We start from the raw sequence: 20,515 nt of genomic DNA, 5'->3' as shown, positions 1-20,515 counted from the left end.
CGTAGACGTTGTTATGCAATTATTGTTAAAAAATTATTTTGCTATTGAAATAAATGAATACAAGCTATTATACATAAATGTTTGCTTTGAACTAATATTTATGATATGTACAATAAAAGATATTTAAAGTTAAATTAAAGATTAAAAAACAGCACATTGTATAAAATATAATATAATTATATAAATTATCGGACAAAACCATATTAAACGTTAATAAAAACCGTAACATAAATAATAAATATGCAACGAAAGATACGATTTGAAAATTTTTTGACGTTTTTGTTAAAATTTAATGATTAATTTCGAGATAATTTATTCAAGCGATAACGGACGTTTAATCTTTTCCACACACTAATTTTCGACAGAAAGTTATAGAAAACTTTTGATAGAAGCCCCATTTGAGTCGAATATTTGCATGCTACGATCTGGTTTAGTCGTCATTACAGCTACAAGTGGTCAATCCTGCCCTATATCTATGTAATTCTCTGAAAGTGATCGCCTACTGCGTACCTAATGCATGCACCACAGAAAGGAAAGCAGGGCTCTACATGTGCCGAGTAATTCAGACAGGAATAATTAAATCATTATTCTTCCTTTCTAATAACAGCGACATAACTTTTATTCAGGATGGAATAGCAAAGGCAGTTTAATTTCAAATTTAAATGAAAAGTCGATTGATACGTATCCTTTTGATAAAAAAAGGTCCGTTTTGAATATAATGAAGAAATTTTATATTATATATAATAGAATTTGGTAGAGGAGAAGAGGGTAATATGGCATCTATTTTTGTTTTATTGCATAACTTTGTTTATAATGAATATTTTCTATTGAAACTTGTACGATTACATTCAACAGAGTGTTGTTTGACAAATTCTAGATTCAAAGTAATAAAATATTTATTATTTAGGACGTGATTTATAAAAATGTAATGCACTGCATAATCGGTGAAAGAAAAAAGTGGTTGTAATATGGCTATTCATAAAAATAATTTTAAAAAATTAGTTTAATTTAACAAAAACATAGTACTTTGTTATAAAATTATATATTTTTAATATATTTTTAAATTATATATTTTTTCCATTGTCTAGAGGACATTCCATTCTCTTTTCTGATTTAGAATTTTCTTGCGTTCAGAAGCTTTAGAAATACCATTAGAAACATTGAAAATATTATTTTATCCCTATTTAACATTAAACAATGATAACATAACATGATGTCTAATCTTTCTAAACATCGCGCTCTTTAGAATGACAATCGATTCATCGATGAAATATTTCAATATAAAAATTTTGCTTAAGGAAACCATATTAACCAAATTCCATGTTATCGTTTTAACTTTGTATAACTCAAATTGTATACGGCCAAATAAAAAGTTAAATAACAAAAAAATAAAACACTCGAGTGTATGCACCCTTGTGTGATAATACACTCAAGTTTAAAAATAATGAGGAAATGTATGTAATTAAAAGTTAAAAGTGTACCTTGAAAAACTTTAGAAGTGTTTAAAAGTAAAAATGCCTTATAACAATTGTTATAAAGCAGTCATTATGTATTGGCATATTAGCAACACTAAAAACGGCGGGCCACTAAACGAATAACTCCATAAACAATTGTTAGAATACGTTACCTAATATCGGAAATAATATAAGTAGCTATATTGTCGACAGTAGCCATAATACCCTTTTCTCCTCTATTTATCAGCTAAACGGTATCAGCTATTTCGATAGTTTTTATTAGAGATTTTTTGACAGCAGGCAGAAACTATTTTTAGTTCTCTTGAACCTAAGAATAATAAAGCAAAATATGATATTACGGATACTCATTTACATTTTATTCCATAATTTTGTTATTAATCAGTATTTTAATATAAAATTTTAACTATTATATTCGTCAAAGTGTTACTCGGTAGATTCTAGATTCAAAGTTATGAAATATTTATTACTTTTATTAGGACGTAATTTATAAAAATGTGACATTACTAGCAGCATAATGGGTACAATGAAAGAGGAACAGAAGTGGTAATATTGGTCACCATAAAAATAAATTTAAAAAATTGATTTTGTTTAAGAAACAAACGTAGTATTTTGTTACAAAATTATACATTTTATTAAAATATAAATTGTTAGAAAGAGAGAAATTTACAATAATTTAACCGCAAAGTTTTAAGATAGCCAATGCTTCAATTAGAGGATAGCGGATCACAAGCGAACTAACAAAATAACAATTTTTACCTATTAAATTACAAAATTTATTACAAACAAACTTTTAGATTTTTAATTACACAAAAAAAAAAATAAAATATTGCAAAGACATACATTTGTATGTACATAATCTTTATACTGTTAACATAAATCTATCCCAAGGAGAACAAAAAAGCATTAAAATAATTATTAAAAGTTGCGATTTCCTTTAATGTCATTTTGACATTATTGCAACTCGTTATTCAACTTATGGTACGTATCACGTGAATTAAAGGTTAGCAAGGTGTAATTTTTTCACACTTTCTCTTTAATACTTCAATATAGAAAAAATAGTTTTGGATGTAACAAATCTATGCATACATTAATAGGATGCCAAAAAAAGAAAACGTCAGAGTTCAGTGGAAAAGTTCAGTTTTAGTCTTTTAATTTTATAAATTTTGTTATTTAATAGGTAAAAATATATTTTATTACTTAATTTAGGAATTTATTTCATAGTTAACTTTGTTTCTACTCAAGCCGTGTCTGAATTTTGTTATCATTGTCTAATGTATCAGTTTTGGAGTCTATTTTTTAAGACGTTTTTTCTTATTGTGTTATGTTCCAAAAATATTAATTATTATAATATAATTATGAATACTGCTATACCATTCGATAAAAGATGATACTTTTTAACTTGTATTCATATTTTAAAAATTTTATTTTTAGCAAGTATAATTCTAGTTCTATATATGCATACGCAGTGTCAATTTGTTAAAAGGTCAGAAAAGAGCGATAATCTAGATGTTGGTGTAGAGATATAATTATAATAGTTTTTATCACGTTATCAAAAGAGAATTTTTCTTCGATAATGTAATTTTTTGTTGATAAGGGGCAAGTAAGCCCGAAACATATAATACATGTAAAAAGTTTTCGTTATAATTATATCTCTACACTAACATCTAGATTATCGCTTTTATTTTTAGTTTTTGTTTAAGAAATATTAATAAAAAACGGAGTGATATTGTATTATTTTTTTCTATATAATACACATAATAATTTATAAAAAGTTAGTACTTGTTCATAGTCTTGCTATAATTTCTATCAGTATTTCCCGCACTGGAAGTGAATAAAGTAGGCAACAAATCTAATTCATACTTATATGGTATATAAAGGTACTTACTTACTATATACAATTTATTCAAAATAGTTTTGATTTTGGATACAAAAATGTAAATGTTCTTGCTAATAATTAATCGATTTACGCAGCTCCCTTTTTAACGGTATTTGGGTTTCTGCACAGATATAATACTTTGATTTTAAAATAGCACTTTTTTGCCATAAGCTTTTTCTTTAAAAAAACTCGACAATAGTTAAGAGGTTCAGATTGGAGATTCCAAAGGTCCTGTCCTCAGCCATGATAAAATTTGAAATGCTGGAAATCAACATATTCCAGATTTTAAGGAGACTGAGAACTGGAATTCCTTATTCGAACCCCTTGACTACTGTGGAATCTTGTTGAAGAAAAAGCTTGTAAGAAAAGAATTTGAAATCCTCTCTGTGTAGATTTGAATACACACACACACACACACACACACACACACACATACACAAACTAAATTGTGTTGCCTGTTTCATACACTTCGAGCGCGGCAAGTACTGACAGAATTTATAACGAGACTATAAACATCAAATTTTGAACTTTATTAAAAGGTTTCTATGATACTTTATATTTGTATTTACAAAAATTTTTATATAAATTTATATTTTATTAATGTTGAGAGAAAAGCAACGAAAATAGTAACAATTCATTAATTTTTGACAACGGTAATGTGTTTCCGGAAAAAATTTTTAATAAAAATGTAATTATATATAAAATATGCATAATTATGTATATTTGAATATATATGAACATATTTGATGCATAATCATATATAATTATATATGAGTATGTTAGTTATATAGAATTGTATATAACAATTAATTTTTTCCGAGGTTGTATTTATAAAATAACTTTGCCAATTCTGAGTAAAGTAATTGAGTTTTGATCGATACTACACTGTTCTAATAAAATATTTAAATGTCGTTATTAATACAATATTTATAAAAACTTGAAAAAATTTAATATTAATTTAAAGATATGATTTATAAATAATTTATTACATTAAATAATTTTTATGTTGATAAAAATTTAAACAAAAACAAAATTCTATTTAATAAACGCTATTAATAATAATACATAAATGTGTGTGTGTGTGTGTGTGTGTGTGTGTGTGTGTGTGTGTGTGTGTGTGTGCGCGTGCGTGTGTGCGTGCGTGCTTGCGTGCGTGCGTGCGTGTGTGCGTGCGTGCGTGCGTGCGTGTATATAATTCTTGCTATCTTATTCTATATACTCGTGTCGAATAGTAATGTAAAAAAAATTACGTTATTCCGATGTACGTGTACAATAGCGTAAAAATTATATAAATTGTCTCTCTTTCTAATGATTTATCATTAGAAACAATATTTGAACACAATTCATTTACTCCAAGTCAATGTCCAAATAATCTATAACTTTTTCTTTGATATTCATAAATCTACATCACACTCTTGACGCTATAGCGAAAGATGTTTCAAATATGTGATAAAAAGATGATGAATAAAAAAATTTAATAATAGAAATATTTCAAATTACATTTATTTATAATTGATCGCGCTTTAAATTGGTCGCTCTTTAAATAGAGAATCTACTCGAAATGAGATAATTTGTTTTCCGATGCGCTACAAATTTATCGAGCAAAGGTCCATTGATTTTTCGCTCATGATTCTATGTCTGGCGTGAAAAATATAATTACGCTTTCGTAAAAGTTATTTACGAATATGTGAATAGAACGATCGAGTAAAATGTATAAGAAATAAAAAATTCAAGGAAATGTCATATAAAATATATTAACGGAAAAATAAATAAAGCGTGCAAAGATGAAACAGAAATTCATTTTATTCCTTCTTCTTTTAAATCTTCAGACAATCTTATATTATTTTTTGTACCTCTTTCTATAATAAAAATTACTGTAATACACGAATAATACACTTTGTACACGTTGTTAATATTTTCAGTAATGATTATTAGAGGAGAAGGTGATATTATGATTGCCTTTATTCTCCGTCATCTCCGTTGTTAAATGACGAATTGCTTGTAATTATTTATGGAATTATTTGTTTGACAGTTTGCCATTGTAGTGATATTAATACGTCAATACACAATAGTTGACAATTGTTATGAAGTTTCTGTATAATTTTCAGCACTTAAAAATTTTTTTAAGATACGTTTTAACATTATAGTACATAACATATACTTTCTTATTCAACTAGAGCCAACCGATAGCTCTATTTCTTTCTTTTCATAATAATAATCAAATTAATTTAATTCTAGATAAAAGGATTATATTTGTAATAATATCAATTTATTGCGAGTTATTTTGAGGTTTAATTGTGACTAATAAATAAATCCATGTAACTTACGCATTGATGTATTTTTTAGTTCATCTATTTCAAAGCATAAGATGAATCTACAATTACATTACATTTATCTCTAATAATTTACTTATTCTTAATTTCAATTTTTTATTCTTTTAAATATAAAAATAACTTTTAAAATAAAAATTGAATTTAAACTATAATAATAAATTTTACAAATTACATTATTTTAGCTCTTTCTCTTTCTCTGCACTTTCTATTTTTTTTGCAAGTTTTATGATTTTTTTAAAAATTTATTAATTGTGATTTTCAAACAGAAAGTTTAAAGAAAGCGCAACTTAGTGTAAAATAAATATCTATTAAGAAATGATTTAAAATGAGACAGAAATTAATTATAAAGTTAGAAAAATTGATCATATAAATTATTATAAAAAGTAAATCGAAGAACAGTCCAAGATTCTTTATTAAATGATCTATGACACTATTTATTTATTTATGATTTTTAACTGTAATTCTGAAAATCTTTAGGTGATATTTTACTTTTGTTTAGACATACAAGTCATCACTTTTATTTAAGATGATATTTTCGCGACCGCATTGTTGTCGCGAGTGTAACAATATTAATATTATATTATACATATACCCCATTTTTATTAAATTATATCGCATAAAAACAGAAAATTTTTTATCAATTAACAATTTGCTTGTGTCACAATTGTAGAATCAGCTAATATCGTTGGTTTAAATATATAAATCAAACCAATAAACACAAAATTACAGTTATATAAATGTTAGTTGTAATTTTATATTCAACAATGTAACCGTTATATAACTGTTATTGTTAAAGAGAAAATTACAACTAACATTTACATAACTGTAGTTTTTTTTTAGTGTTTGTTGGGAATACATATATACATATAACTAAAATAAGAAATAATGCTGTGTGTAATACTATTATAAAATTATACTATATTTGGATCAAGTATTAGTAAAGGAGAAGAGGGTATTATGGTTACTGTTGACAATATACCCCTATTATTTCCCTTATTAGGTGACGTATTCTAACAATTGCCTATAGAGTTATTCGTTTAGTAGCCCGCTGTTTTTTAGGGCTGCTAATATGCCAATACATAATTGTTATAAGGCATTTTTACTTTTCAGCACTTGTAAACTTTTTCAAGTTACATTTTTAACCTTTAATTACATACACTTCCTCCTTTATTCTTAAACTTTAGTGTATTATTACACGAAAGTACAGTAGGTTGCAGAAATGCCTTAACACATGAATTTATACGAGTGTCAAGGCATATCGATATAGTAGAGCCGTGTTCCGGCTCTAGGTATTTTTAAATCATGACTGTCATTTGGCAACGCTATTTTGATTATATTCAAAGCAACTGGACAAGTGTATGTTGATATTTATAATTTAATTTAATATGAAAATATTAAAGTTGTGATTGTGTTGTCAAGAAATTAGCTGAAAATTTTGAGTTTGACAGATGATGACAGTCATGATGTAAAAACATCTAGAATTGGAACACGCCGACTCTATTATATCGATATGCCTTGACATTCGTACAAATTTACGTGTTATTTCTGGAATTACGTGAATTTCTGGAACCTAGTGTATATACACTCGCGTGTTTTTTTATTATTTAAGTTTTTATTCGGCCGTATACATTTTGAGTTATACCAAGTTAAAAAAATAACATGGAATTTTGTTAATATGGTTTTTTAAGCAAAATTTTTATATCAAAATATTTTTTCAATAAATCGATTGTCATTCTAAACAGTTTAGGTGTTTAGAAACATTAGAGACATCATTTTATGCTTGTTGTTTAATGTTAAACAGGGATAAAATGATATTTTTAATAAAATTTTTAATGGTATTTTTAAAGCTTTTGAACGTAGGAAGATTCTTAGGAAATCAGGAAAATGTTAAACAACGGAAAATTAAAAATGTGTAATTTTGTAACAAGATACTATGTTTCTTTTAAACTAAACTAATTTTTTAAAATTATTTTTACAGATAGCTATATTACAATCACTTTTTTTCTTCCATTAATTATACAGTGCATTAAATTTTTATAAATCACGTCCTAAATAATATATATTTCATTACTTTGAGTCTAAAATCTGTCAAACAACACTTTGACGAATGTAATAGTTCAAGTTTCAATAGAAAATATTAATTATAAACAAAGTTATTTAATAAAATGAAAATGAGTGCTATATTATCTTCTTCTCCTCCATGCTATTTGAGCAATTTTAAAAATTTTTACTTTCTTGAGGTGTTAAAATGTTAAAAGTTCTACGATTTTTGCTTAAATTAAGCAAAATAAAATGCTTATTTAAAATGATAATTTATTATAATTTACGGCGCACGGTACAACAGCGTGCATCGTATCATGCATCGATACACAGAGATTATGGTCGTAATTTAAGTTTATTTAATTATGTTTATGAGATAATTTGGAATTTATTAAATTGCAAATAAATATCTGTAGCGTTGATTACGTATGTGCCGAAGTTCTTAGAATAGAATTAGTCTCTCTTAGAATAAAAGTAAAATAGAATAACTGAAGATGTAACGATGTTTGTGTACGAATCTATTACATTCCAAGATGCTTGGAGGGTTGAGAATTCATGAGCAGTTTCTATAGGATGGGTATCGTTTTCAGATACTATCGCCGTTGGTAAATTCGATGGCCGTTAATACCTACCGATATTAAGTAGAATGTGCTACCAACGTAATTAGTTGACGACCCTTTACATTGTTACATCGCTCGGGGCAATCTCATTATCTCGCTCGAATTTGTGCGACTTTGAATTATACGGTACGGAGGGGCAAAGGTAACCGCCGCCATCGTTGCTGCGCCGCAATCGGCGTTTTCGGCTTGATTTGAGGAGGTTTGGAGATTTAATGATCATTGAAGCGCCATCATTATTTTTATGTATTACGCTGTGAAAAGTTTTATTGACAAGAAATGTCAGAAAATGAAAATATTCTACTGTGTTGGTTGAAACGTTTTGAATAATTATACATGTATATACAAAAAACTATATATAAACAAAAATATGTAGAGAGTGATCTTACATCGTATTCTCTGCTTGCATTTATCTTAACAAGCATTTTGAGAAAAGTAATTTATATTTACTTTATACGTGTATACATGTATGTATACTGGATGTCTAACTTTAATAACAATAGTAGAATATCTTGGAAAAAAAAAATATTTTAGAAAATATGTTCCACACGAAAGTTACATATATAAATAATGGTAAAATTATTTTTCGAAAAAATTGGTTTTTTAAAGTAACTTGTTTTAATGGAATTATATAATTTTTTTTATATAATATCATTTTTTTTATTTATTCTGTATATAAAAATATTAAGTATTAATGTTATTAAACTATACAACATTTTGCTTAAAATATTTTTCTTAAAACTTTTTTTTCAAGATAACTGACTACACTACTTAAAACATATTCTCCCTTGTTGTCTTTCTCTCTCTGGATTGAATGAATAGTTTTAATACTTGTCATTGTATTTCAATCAAATTGAGCTATTTACAATGGATACATAAGTAGGCTCTAATTCAAAGTTGTATAAAAAAAAAATTTACAAACCAAATAAGTACAAAAAACTAGGCTACTGAAAGCTTTCTTATTTAATAATGATTCCAGTATACAGTTAGCAGTATCTTTCGTTGACAAAGAAAACTTTGTCGGCATCGTATTCCAAAGCAATGGTTTCAGTCAAGATTCTTCAGATATCGACTTTTCATGGTAGATAGGACTTTCCGAATAATTGATAGTTTCTAATTATAATTTACTTGACTCATTTTTACGTGAATTATTGTATATCCTAAAAGCAATAACTCAAAGTTATAGATTTGTTTAAGGGCGTATATGTAAGATCTTTTAATCATTTTGAAAGTACCTACAAAGCAAGTATGTACGAAATATTAAATTCGTTTAGGTTGGCGTTAAATCGCATCGTGTGAGAGAGAGAGAGAGAGAGAGAGAGAGAGAGAGAGAGAGAGAGAGAGAGAGAGAGAGACGGAGGGGGGGAGGAATTCCGACATTGGTCAGATAGTTTGTTGAATTCGAGAAATTCTCGTAATTTCGAGATCTCAAAGAAAGGGTCTTGGACAAATCCGACGCGACGTTTATCGAACGAACATTATCGGATGCGGAAGCTACTACTCAAGTGACAATATTAATAAAGTTTTAAATTTTTTATATATTATATATTTCTACAATTTTTAACAAATATTGTTAATGCAAAAACTACCAAGCTATAAAAAAAATACATTTTTTAAATTCTATCTTTATTTTTTTTTAAATTATTTAATCAATAATTTTCTAGTATAAAAATCTGAGTTCTTTAGATAAATGTAAATAATTGAAATTTAATTAATCTTCTTTATTTTATTATAATTATTTTTTGTCTCTCTTTTCATAGGTTAATCATATATTACATTTTGAACGTTATCACATTATTATTATTTATACTGTAGAAGAGAAGGGGGTATTACAGTTACCCCTATTATCTTGGTTATTACGTGACGTATTCTAACAATTGCTTATGGAGTTATTCGTTTAGTAGATTGCCGTATTTAATGATGATAATATACCAATACATAATAATTGACAATTGTTATAAGGCATTTTTACTTTTGAGCAATTGTAAACTTTTTCAAAGTACACTTTTAACCTTTAATTACACATACTTGCTTATTATTTTTAAACTTGAGTGTATTATCACACGAAGATACATACATTTGAGTGTTTTTTTGTTATTTAACTATTTATTTAGCCGTATACATTTTGAGCATGGAATTCTGTTAATATGATTTTTAAGCAAAATTTTTATATCAAAATATTTTTTCGATAAATCGATTATCATTCTAGAGGGCGGTGTTTAGAAATATTAGAAACATCATTTTATGCTTGTTGTTTAATGTTAAACAGGGATAAAATAATATTTTTAATGAAATTTCTAATGATATTTCTAAAGCTTCTGAACGCAGGAAAATTCTAAATTGGGAAAATTTTAAACAATAAAAAATTAAAAATATATAATTTTGTAACAAGGTACAGTCGTGAGCTAAAAGGTTGCAACGCATTTTCTTCGATTGTTTTTGGAATGTAAACTTGCTCATCGAACGGCGAACGTTATTGGTTCTTACCTGTGAATTCAACCAATTAAGCATCGAACCATCTAACCATCAAAGAAAATGTGTTGCAACCTTTTAGCTCACGACTGTACATACCGTGTTTCTCTTAAACTAAATTAATTTTGAAAAATTATTTTTATGAATAGCTACATTACAACCAATTTTTTTTTACCGATTATGCAGTGCATTAGATTTTTATAAATCACGTCCTAAATAATATATGTTTCAATACTTTGAGTCTAGCATCTGACAAACAACATTTTGATGAATGTAATCATTCAAGTTTTAATAGAAAATATTAATTATAAATAAAGTTATTCAATAAAATAAAAATAGGTACCATATTACTTTCTCCTTTATCATTTGTAAAATTATTTTTAATGTATTAAAGAATATAAATTGTCAAAAAGAAAAGTGAAAATATTGCAATGTCAGCATATGATTACAATTGTGTGCATAAAACTTTTTATTGGCATTATAGTTATCTCAAGAGAAATCAACGTGTCGAGTGTTCAAAGAGGTGTGGTGAATTTCCTTCCGATAAAGTTTGCAAACTACAAACCGCAAACTGTTAAGCTTGGCTAAGGAGGAGGACAAAGGACCATTCCGGCAAGCTGATTAACTGATTGTGCACGGTATAGAAATTGAGCTCATAGAGACGTTTTACTATACGTAAATTTTTCGCATAAATTACTTGAAATTTATTATTGTTAGAATAAGGTTAATTGAGGTTAAATAGTTTCACGCAGAAAATAATTGTGTTTAACAAATCTGCTAAGAGAAAAAAGTTTATTTTATCGAGACATTGAACATTTATTGCATTTTGTTGCACTCAACATAAATATAAAGACATATTTTCATTGAGAAATTGCAACCACCACACAAATGTGTGTTACGATACTGTTTATCTTCTGATATAAGAAATAATATTGACGATACTGTTATTATTTACCGCGACTATATTTGATGCTTAAATGGTTCGGAATCTAGTGTAAACTTGATGCATACAGTGCAATGCATTTCTACTGACCACGAGTTAGCATGGCAGTTTGTTATACTACATTACCAGTGCATTCGTTCATTCTGCGTTAGTTGGTCGTCGACAGGCCACAATGTTTACCAGGTACTCTCCGATACACAGCTTTGATTGTCTCTCGATCAATTAGAACTTGAGAGTGCTAGCTATTCATATGGTAGAACGTGGAACTTGAGCGTTTCAACTGTATAAATTTCCGTCAATACAGCTATTAGATTTTGAAAGATAAATTTCTCCTTGGAATATTTCTGCGTCACACGATTCATTGTGTGATAAAGAAAAATAAGTATCTGTATCGTAATAAAGAAGCTAGAAAGTTTAAAATAATTCATTTAAAATGTGCATAAACTTGGTATTCAAAATATTAACATTTACTCAGAGTTTTGACACATATTTACACATTGTTTCATCAGGAAAACTGCTTCAGCCGTTGAATAAAACTCCAACTTCTTGTTCATTTCCTACGCAATATTGTTACAAGTTACAATTACTAAGAATACAATAATATTAGATGGTAACTGGTTGGTTTTTAGTCTAGGAAAACTGCACGTATTTCTACTAGGGATATCAATGGCATTTTTTTTTTATGAGACTCTAGACTGAGAACACGGACACAAATCAATTCTTTTCTCTATCTTCAAGTAAAATTGTTAAAAAAATATATAAATAATAGAGGAAAAGAGAGTATTATGGCCACTGTCGACAATATGGCTACCCGTATTATTTCCCTTATTAGGTGACGTATTCTAACAATTGCTTACGGAGTTATTTGTTTAGTAGCCCGCCGTTTTTTAGTGACGCTAATATACCAATACCTAATGACTGACAATTGTTATAAGGCATTTTTACTTTTGAACAATTCTAAAGTTTTTCAAGGTACACTTTTAACTTTTTTAATTACATACACTTCCTTATTATTCTTAAACTTGAGTGTATTATTACACAAAGGTACATATACTCGTTTTTTTTTGTTATTTAACTTTTTATTTGGCCGTATACATTTTGAATTATACAAAGTTACACTACAATAACATGGAATTTTGTTAATATGGTTTTTAAGCGAAATGTTTCTTTGATAAATCGATTGTTATTCTAAAGAATGGTGTTTAGAAACATTAGAGACATCATTTTACGCTTATTGTTTAATGTTAAACAGGGATAAAATGATATTTTTAATAAAATTTCTAATGATATTTCTAAAGTTTCTGAACGCAGGAAAATTCTAAATTGGGAAAATTTTAAACAATGGAAAATTTAAAAAATATATAATTTTGTAACAAGGTACTGTATTTCTTTTAAACTAAATCAATTTTTTAAAATTATTTTTATGGATAGCCATATTACAACCACTTTTTTTCTTCTACCGATTATGCAGTGCATTAGATCTTTATAAATCACGTCCTAAATAATAAATATTTCATTACTTTGAGTCTAGAATCTGTCAAACAACACTCTGACGAATGTAATCGTTCAAGTTTCAATAGAAAATATTAATTATAAACAAAGTTATTCAATAAAATGAAAATGGGTGTCACATTATCCTCTTCTCTTCTAAAATATATAAAAAAATTTTACATATATATATCACAACTTCTACAAATGATCATAACTTTGAGACGACGTTTCTTGCAATCTGCTTTAGTAATTTATTTCAAGCAATTTATTTACTTTTTGATATGGTTGTCAACCGTATCAAAACATTGTTTTTCATCGATCATATGACATTTTTATGCTAGTATATTACGAATAACAGACATCGTATACAGCGATTGATATTATAGTTAGCGTAAAGATAATTGTGGCTTTTTTTTTAAATTTTAATACTTATTTTGGAATAAATTTTATTTAACTATGTTCATATAATATACGACTTTTAAGCGCGATAAAAAAATTCGCTATAGGTATACTGATTTGTGTTAACAATTTTTTTCACTATTTATTCTTGTTTATTTTCAATAGATGCAAATTGAAGATGGAAAAAATCAAGTCCGCAATTTTTCTCATTTTTAAGGTTATAAAAAAGGTGTCTCTGTTACAAAATATTTTTTTGAATGCAGGCGTTCATCGACAGTTGATTACAGTTGACAAACTCTTGGCTGATTATTGTGAGCAGTTGTCGTTGTTTTGCGTTGATACGATGATTTTGAACTCATCAATAAAATCGCTCAAATTTGTTTTTTTCCATCTTTAATTTGTCAGCTTAAAGTAAACAACAGTAAACAATGAAAACAATTAATACAAATCAGTAGAGCAAATTTCGTATTTTAAAATAGTATTCTCTTATAATAATAAGAGAATATAATAAAATAAAAGTTTATTCTAAACTAAGCGTCACAGTTTAACGTGACAAAAGTTGCAATTATTGCAACTGCCAATGAAATATGTTGACATAAAATTAATGTACGGTACATTACTGGTGTCGAATGCGAATGCATAGTTAAGTAAAGACATCGTTTTTATAATAAAATTATTTATTGTCTTGAAAATTATGTCATTTTATTCTCTAGATTTGTTAGCTTTTATCCGAGAGGAAGAAACCGTTTCTTCACCTATTATATCGTGATTGAATATCCTGTACAAAGGCAGCATCTAATTTTATCGTATTTTTTTTTCAAATCGTATAATCGCGACTCAGACACTCACGTTTGCTGCAAGCGTCGCGTCGCCGTCGCCGTCGCCGTCGCGCGCGATTAACCCGCACGAAATACACACTAAATAATTACTTTTGCTTATCGGACGGACTCTCAGTTTACTTGTGAAGCGAAACCTTGCTTTTTTACTTTTCATGGTCTTATCGAAAGTTTAAAGCAACGGATTTAACCCTGCAACTGCGATAAGCGTTAATTTTTATACTGACGGTTAAAGCAGTCTAATTTAGAACTCCTCGTCATCATCTTCAGTAACGAACTTTGCGGAGAGAGTCTGAAATTAGATGAATCGCAAACAAAGGGAGACCTCGGCATATTTGCTCGTACAATCGACGATTTGTTCTGGATGTATGCGTTTCTAAGTACATACATATATTGTATATATGTGCTACACGTATTCTCACATAAACTTAGATACACTTAAGATATACTACGTCGACACATTTTGATGAGATATCAATGATTTTGTACATGCGTAGATACATGTATTGGCATGTTATGTATGGAACAATAACGTTAAATAATCTCAACATTATTCTTTAATGCAGATGAAATTCTTACCACACGACATATCATTATGTACTATTTTCAGGACAATTAAAAGCGTTTAGATTAAGCCTTTTTTCTCCCTCTTTTATTATTATCATCTCTAATTATATTAAAATATAATCTGGTTATTATAGGTACATACATATAGAAGAGAATGCATGCGTGTGCATGTGTGTTTACAACTCATTATCAGGTAATATCAGCTGAGCGTAGACGCTCGGAGAAAAATTATGTTTAAATTGATGAAATCATTTCTTTAACTTGATTTTTTCAAGTTGAAGTAGAAGTAAAATTTTATTTGATTTCAAGAAACGACGTTATTAGCTTTTTTTAAGGAAATAAATTATTTGTTTAATTTAAACAAATAAAGTTTTAATTCAAAGAAAGTACTAACTAAGAAATGTGAGAAATAATTTAGTTATTTTGATTTTAAAAAGATATGTCTTTCATTTAAAAATGATTTACGTTGTGCAACAAACTATTAAATATTTCTTGAATTCTAGTAAAAGGAACAATCAGTAAATTTTAAATCAAAAAAGCTTTTCTTTAACCGTACATACGGTTTAACGTACACATTTCTTCGATTCAAACAAATATTTTTTGAATCGAACAAATTTTTCTCTGGGTTATATATGTATATTTAATACAAACATATATATGTGCGTATGAATAAATATTGTATGTTGCTGAGTATGTAAATACAATTATTCTGAACAGGGCCTCGCTAAAGCTCGCTAAAACGAGTCCCATCTAATGACATAGCGATCAATAATTAAACACTTAGTTATTGGTCTTAATATATTTTCAAATGTAAATGTCAAATTAATTTATATATGAATTTCGCTTTATTTTGTTTTTCGTTTCGTTTCACTGACCTAATGACCATTATCACTCATACGCTTCTGATACGATTTTTCGACATCAGTCAATTGGTCTTTGTTCTTTTCTCAAAGCTGTAGCTTGTAGCCTGTAGCAATGCGCCAAGGATTAAGCCTAATCGCGTCGCGATAAATCTTATTTCGCTCGAGTGGTAAGCCTACGGCGCGTGTAAATGTAGCGCGACTTGCTCGACACACGAGAGTACGAGGTGAAGCCGCATGTAAATGCTGACAAACCAGCCTCTACAAGCGTCCACCCACCCTCTCTCTTTCTCTCACTCTCTCTCTCTCTCTCTCTCTCTCTCTCTCTTTAGTCTCTTCAGTCTCTCTGGCGCTCTGCTGTACAGGCGTAACTTCCTGCACATACGCGTATGTACGCCGCGAGGACGAACAGGTGGGTATATGCACTGTGCACACTATGCACAGTGACCTGAGCAACGAGGCAGCCAGGTGCGGCTCGGCTCGGCGCGGCTCGGCGCCGGCGCTACAGCGTCCTATCATTTCCTCATTATCTACTCAAACATGGCGCCCCGCTTGTTTCCACTCCTCAATCGCATTGCCGACGTATCGGGCATACCGACCAACTAGTAGTTAGCTCGTATAGCAAGCGCTCCTCGCGAGTTTCGATCGTTCGTGATTCCGAGTGCACGAGTGCACTTTTTATTTCAATGAAATTTCACAATTTTTAGTGAAAAGCATTCTCACAAAACAAAGAGAGAATGTTTTATTCGTTACAATTCCATTGACGGATAATAAATTAAATAATCATAAACTATTGACGTAATGGCTGAAATAAACAAATGTAGTTGGCACTTTTTTTTTTAACAATACTACATATCGTCGGATTACATTTCACATATTATTTCATATTTTATAAAAAAATATAGATTTAAAGTTTGAGATTTGTGTTTTTATTACAAATAAAAAAAGCATATGTTTGTATTTCTTAAATAAACGTGCTTGTGTTATACTGCTAATATTTGCTTTTTTTAAATAAAAACATTACTACAAAAAAATATCACATTTATCTGATTAATGCAGAAATAAAATAGCAAATATGTATTAAAAGAAGTATATAAAACCTTTTTTTTATCAGAAATAAAGATTTGTAAATCAAATTGTTTGATTAATGAGAATACAGTAATGACCCACAACGTTCCCTTCATCCGAGGGATGTCGCATAGAAATCGCAATTGACGTCGTATGAATGTCGCGATATCTATGCGACGTCCCTCGGATGGAAGAATGTTTGCTGTGTGAGATTAGACAGTAACTAGATAGGTGCCTAGGTAAACTGTATACATTATTCTATTAGAGGAAATTTTGGAGTAGAATTTTACAAAAGTGTGCGTGCGTGCATGCGTGTGTGTGAAAGTGATGAAAAAATTTATTAGAAATAAATGTTATAAAATTGATATATGTACATCCATTTAATTTGTATAACCTATATCATATAATGCAACTTATATCGTACTGTATTTTAATTCGTACTTTGGACATTAATTAGATTTATTTTAATTAGATGAATTACTAATATTCTTACGTATATATCCATTTTACGACAAACAGTTGATACGTTTCTTTTTAAAGTTTGAAGTTTTCTTAGTTTTTTTCTTGATTAAAGCCTTCTTTCATGCTTTTTTCGAATAAAACTTTTGTTCTAATAATGCGACAACTAAACTACCAGTCGACAACTACTTTGAGCATAGACAAACTTCTTGCATGCTGTCCTTCCACGTTGTAATGCTCTTATTGTTCTCATGCTGCATAAGTCTTACGTTAACTTGGTCCTATGTTATTCAAATTATGTCATTGTTAACATTTGGTTAAATCATGGTTTCATATAATATACTTAAACTTTATACTACTAAAGTAAAATAGTATTTAAAATAAAATAGTATATAGCTATACTATATAATTTTACTTCAAAATAGTATTATCAAAAATTTTACGTATGTGTGCATGCGCGTGTGTACATGTATGCAATTCTTTTAAAAGCAACTGTATGTTTTCTTTAGACCATGATCGATTCACCTTATTATTCTGCATAAAAGTATCAAGGTACTACAACTATCCAAAAATCAATAGGTTACGAGATATTTTACATTTTATGTCGAAATATATACAAAAAAACAAGTATAAAATATTTCATAAGCTATTGATTTTTTAATAATTTTATATTAAACCTATACACACGCGCGCACACACACACACACACACACACACACACATATATATATATATATATATATATATGTTATAAAAGGATTGAACACACACGCTTTAAAATATAGAAATATGTTTGTTAAATAATAATTATATTTTTTTGATAAAAAAGAAAAGAATTAAATCGTATTTTAATTTTAAAATAAAATAATATTTGTAATTTGAAAAAACAAATAAATGCTAACACATCACAACTAAAAACTGTAAAAACAACATTTATTTTTATTTTTCTTTAACGTAAGTAACAGATTGTAGTAGTAGTTAACAGCAACTGTACTTTTTACTGCAGTAGATATAAATAAAAATATGTATAATGTACGTGCGAACAGATAAATTTCTCTGCAACATTTTAGAAAATTTTTCCGCTTACACAGTTATTAGTATAGTTCAAATATTTTATTTTATAAAATAATGAAGAAGAAATTGATGTGTTATACAGAAAAAGTTTTTTAATTTTAAATAAATATATTTAATTTACTATTATTTTTTTAATATTTTTAAAAGAAATATTTTGTTATAAGTTTGAAAGTTATAAAGAAGTTGTTTTATACTTTTTAATAATTATATAAATATAAAAATTATTAATTAAATTTTTTAATTTTTAAATATGTAAATTTATTAATATTTTCTCAAAAACATCAATTTAAATTTTAACATGGAACAAATTAACTTTTTAAATATTAATATTGTAAATTAATTAAATGTACTTTTTTATTTAAGAACTAAATATTTTGTAATTTTAAACAAATAAATATTGTATATTTAAAAAAAAACAATTTTTTTTTATAAAATATATATATTTTAACTTATAATTAAATTTAAACTTCTAATATTATAATTTAATTATTATAAATGCCAGGATAACCTAATAGTAAGTATTTTACGGAATAAAAAGAAAATAAATATTTAATTAGCAAAAATTAAATTTTTTCTAAATTCTTTCACCTGCGAATAGTACGTAGTATCGTAACCAGATAAAAAATCATTCATAATAGAATAAAAGGCGCAGCAGATTTCTTTGTTATTCTACAATAATATAATTTTTTCGAACGTTGGTCTTCACAAAGTTGGGTATGATTTTTAAAGTACAGAAAGCATATTTTCCGTTTAAATATGTATTTTTTTAAATTCTAAATACATATATTTATTTATTGCAGGCTTATAAAATATTCTACTTGTTTCGCTGAATTAGAAACGTTATTTAAAATAATAACTTGTGCGTAACTTTAGTAATATTTTTTTGTTCAAGAAAATATTATTTTGTTTAAAAATATATTTTCCTATTAGTATCATGGAAATTCATAAATTTTAAAATTGATTTACAAAACTGATTCATTATTTATTAGAGAAAATTTGCATACTTATATAAAAAATAATATAATAGAATAGTGGATTTTGGTAATACCGAACATGCGAGAAGGATCACGACTTGTAGAAATGGAAACGTGCTAAAGAGGAAAAAAACAATGTACTTATTGTTACAGCTCTCACCATTTTTCTTGGCCATTTGTCGAAGCAACAGTCTCAAGGTGAGGAAATTCTCAGAACTTTTGGCCTACTTTCTTTTTTGGTAAAATTCCTTCTTAAAGAATTTGATGACCTTTCTTCCATTTATTACGATTGAGTATTTCTTGGGATACATTATTTTCTTTTATAACCCAGCATAGTAATTTTATTTGAAAATAAAACATCTATTTTGGTTATAGTTTGCGATTGAGTAAATTGAGATAAAAATACAAGTATCAATTATGTTTTATCCCATGTTTATTAAAAACTTTTTAATTCAAGCAAACAATCTCGAATTTAAGTTTGGCTAAAGCTTTGACTTAAAAATTAATTTACTTTGTTGTGTTATATAATTTATAATAGTTGTGTCATTTATTTTGATTAAGCGCTTATGTTTTCGTGTTTAAATTCTATTTTCTCACAATAGATGTATGTACAAAAGATGACAAATTTGTTCTGCGGTTTGCCACTTGGGATACAACGCAATATTAAGAAACTAGCGCAATCATTTGCTTTTCTCTTATATTGTTCTGTATTAGACATAATTTAAAAATCATATTGATGAGAAAGTGAAAGTAACTGCAGAAATTAATAAATAGTATGCGAACATAGATGATTGTGGGAAGTCAAGATAAGAGAGAACTGATGTTGTGTAGAGATAAAGAAGTAAATTTTGATGTAAATGCAAAATTTATTATAAAAAATTTATAAAAAATCTAGCCACTATATTCAAACCATAATATATATTGTATTTTGCTTGTTTAACATAAAGAAGTTAAATTTTAAGTAGGGCAGGTCAAGGGCGAGCAAGAAATAATCAGATTATATTAAACACAATATGTATTAAATTTGTATC

The 20,515-nt window shown here is 27.6% G+C and overlaps 1 protein-coding gene across 14 annotated transcripts in view; it reads left to right on the top strand.

Moving 5' to 3' along the window:
* LOC105193078 (acetylcholinesterase) overlaps window positions 1-20,515 on the top strand; it is a 103,195-nt gene that overhangs the window by 46,486 nt on the left and 36,194 nt on the right. For 13 of the 14 annotated variants that reach the window (XM_039452858.1, XM_039452857.1, XM_039452855.1 and 10 more), the window contains one exon: window positions 19,638-19,682. The exons of the other annotated variant lie outside the window; for it this stretch is intronic. In XM_039452858.1, the coding sequence (XP_039308792.1) occupies window positions 19,638-19,682 (45 nt within the window). The remainder of the gene's footprint in view (window positions 1-19,637; window positions 19,683-20,515) is intronic. 14 annotated transcript variants of the gene reach the window in all.

The sequence above is a fragment of the Solenopsis invicta genome, chromosome 8, assembly GCF_016802725.1.
Source record: "Solenopsis invicta isolate M01_SB chromosome 8, UNIL_Sinv_3.0, whole genome shotgun sequence".
Classification (NCBI taxonomy): Eukaryota; Metazoa; Arthropoda; class Insecta; order Hymenoptera; family Formicidae; genus Solenopsis; species Solenopsis invicta.
Note: the sequence above shows the minus strand (reverse complement) of the source record. Positions and strands in the feature narration are given on the sequence as shown.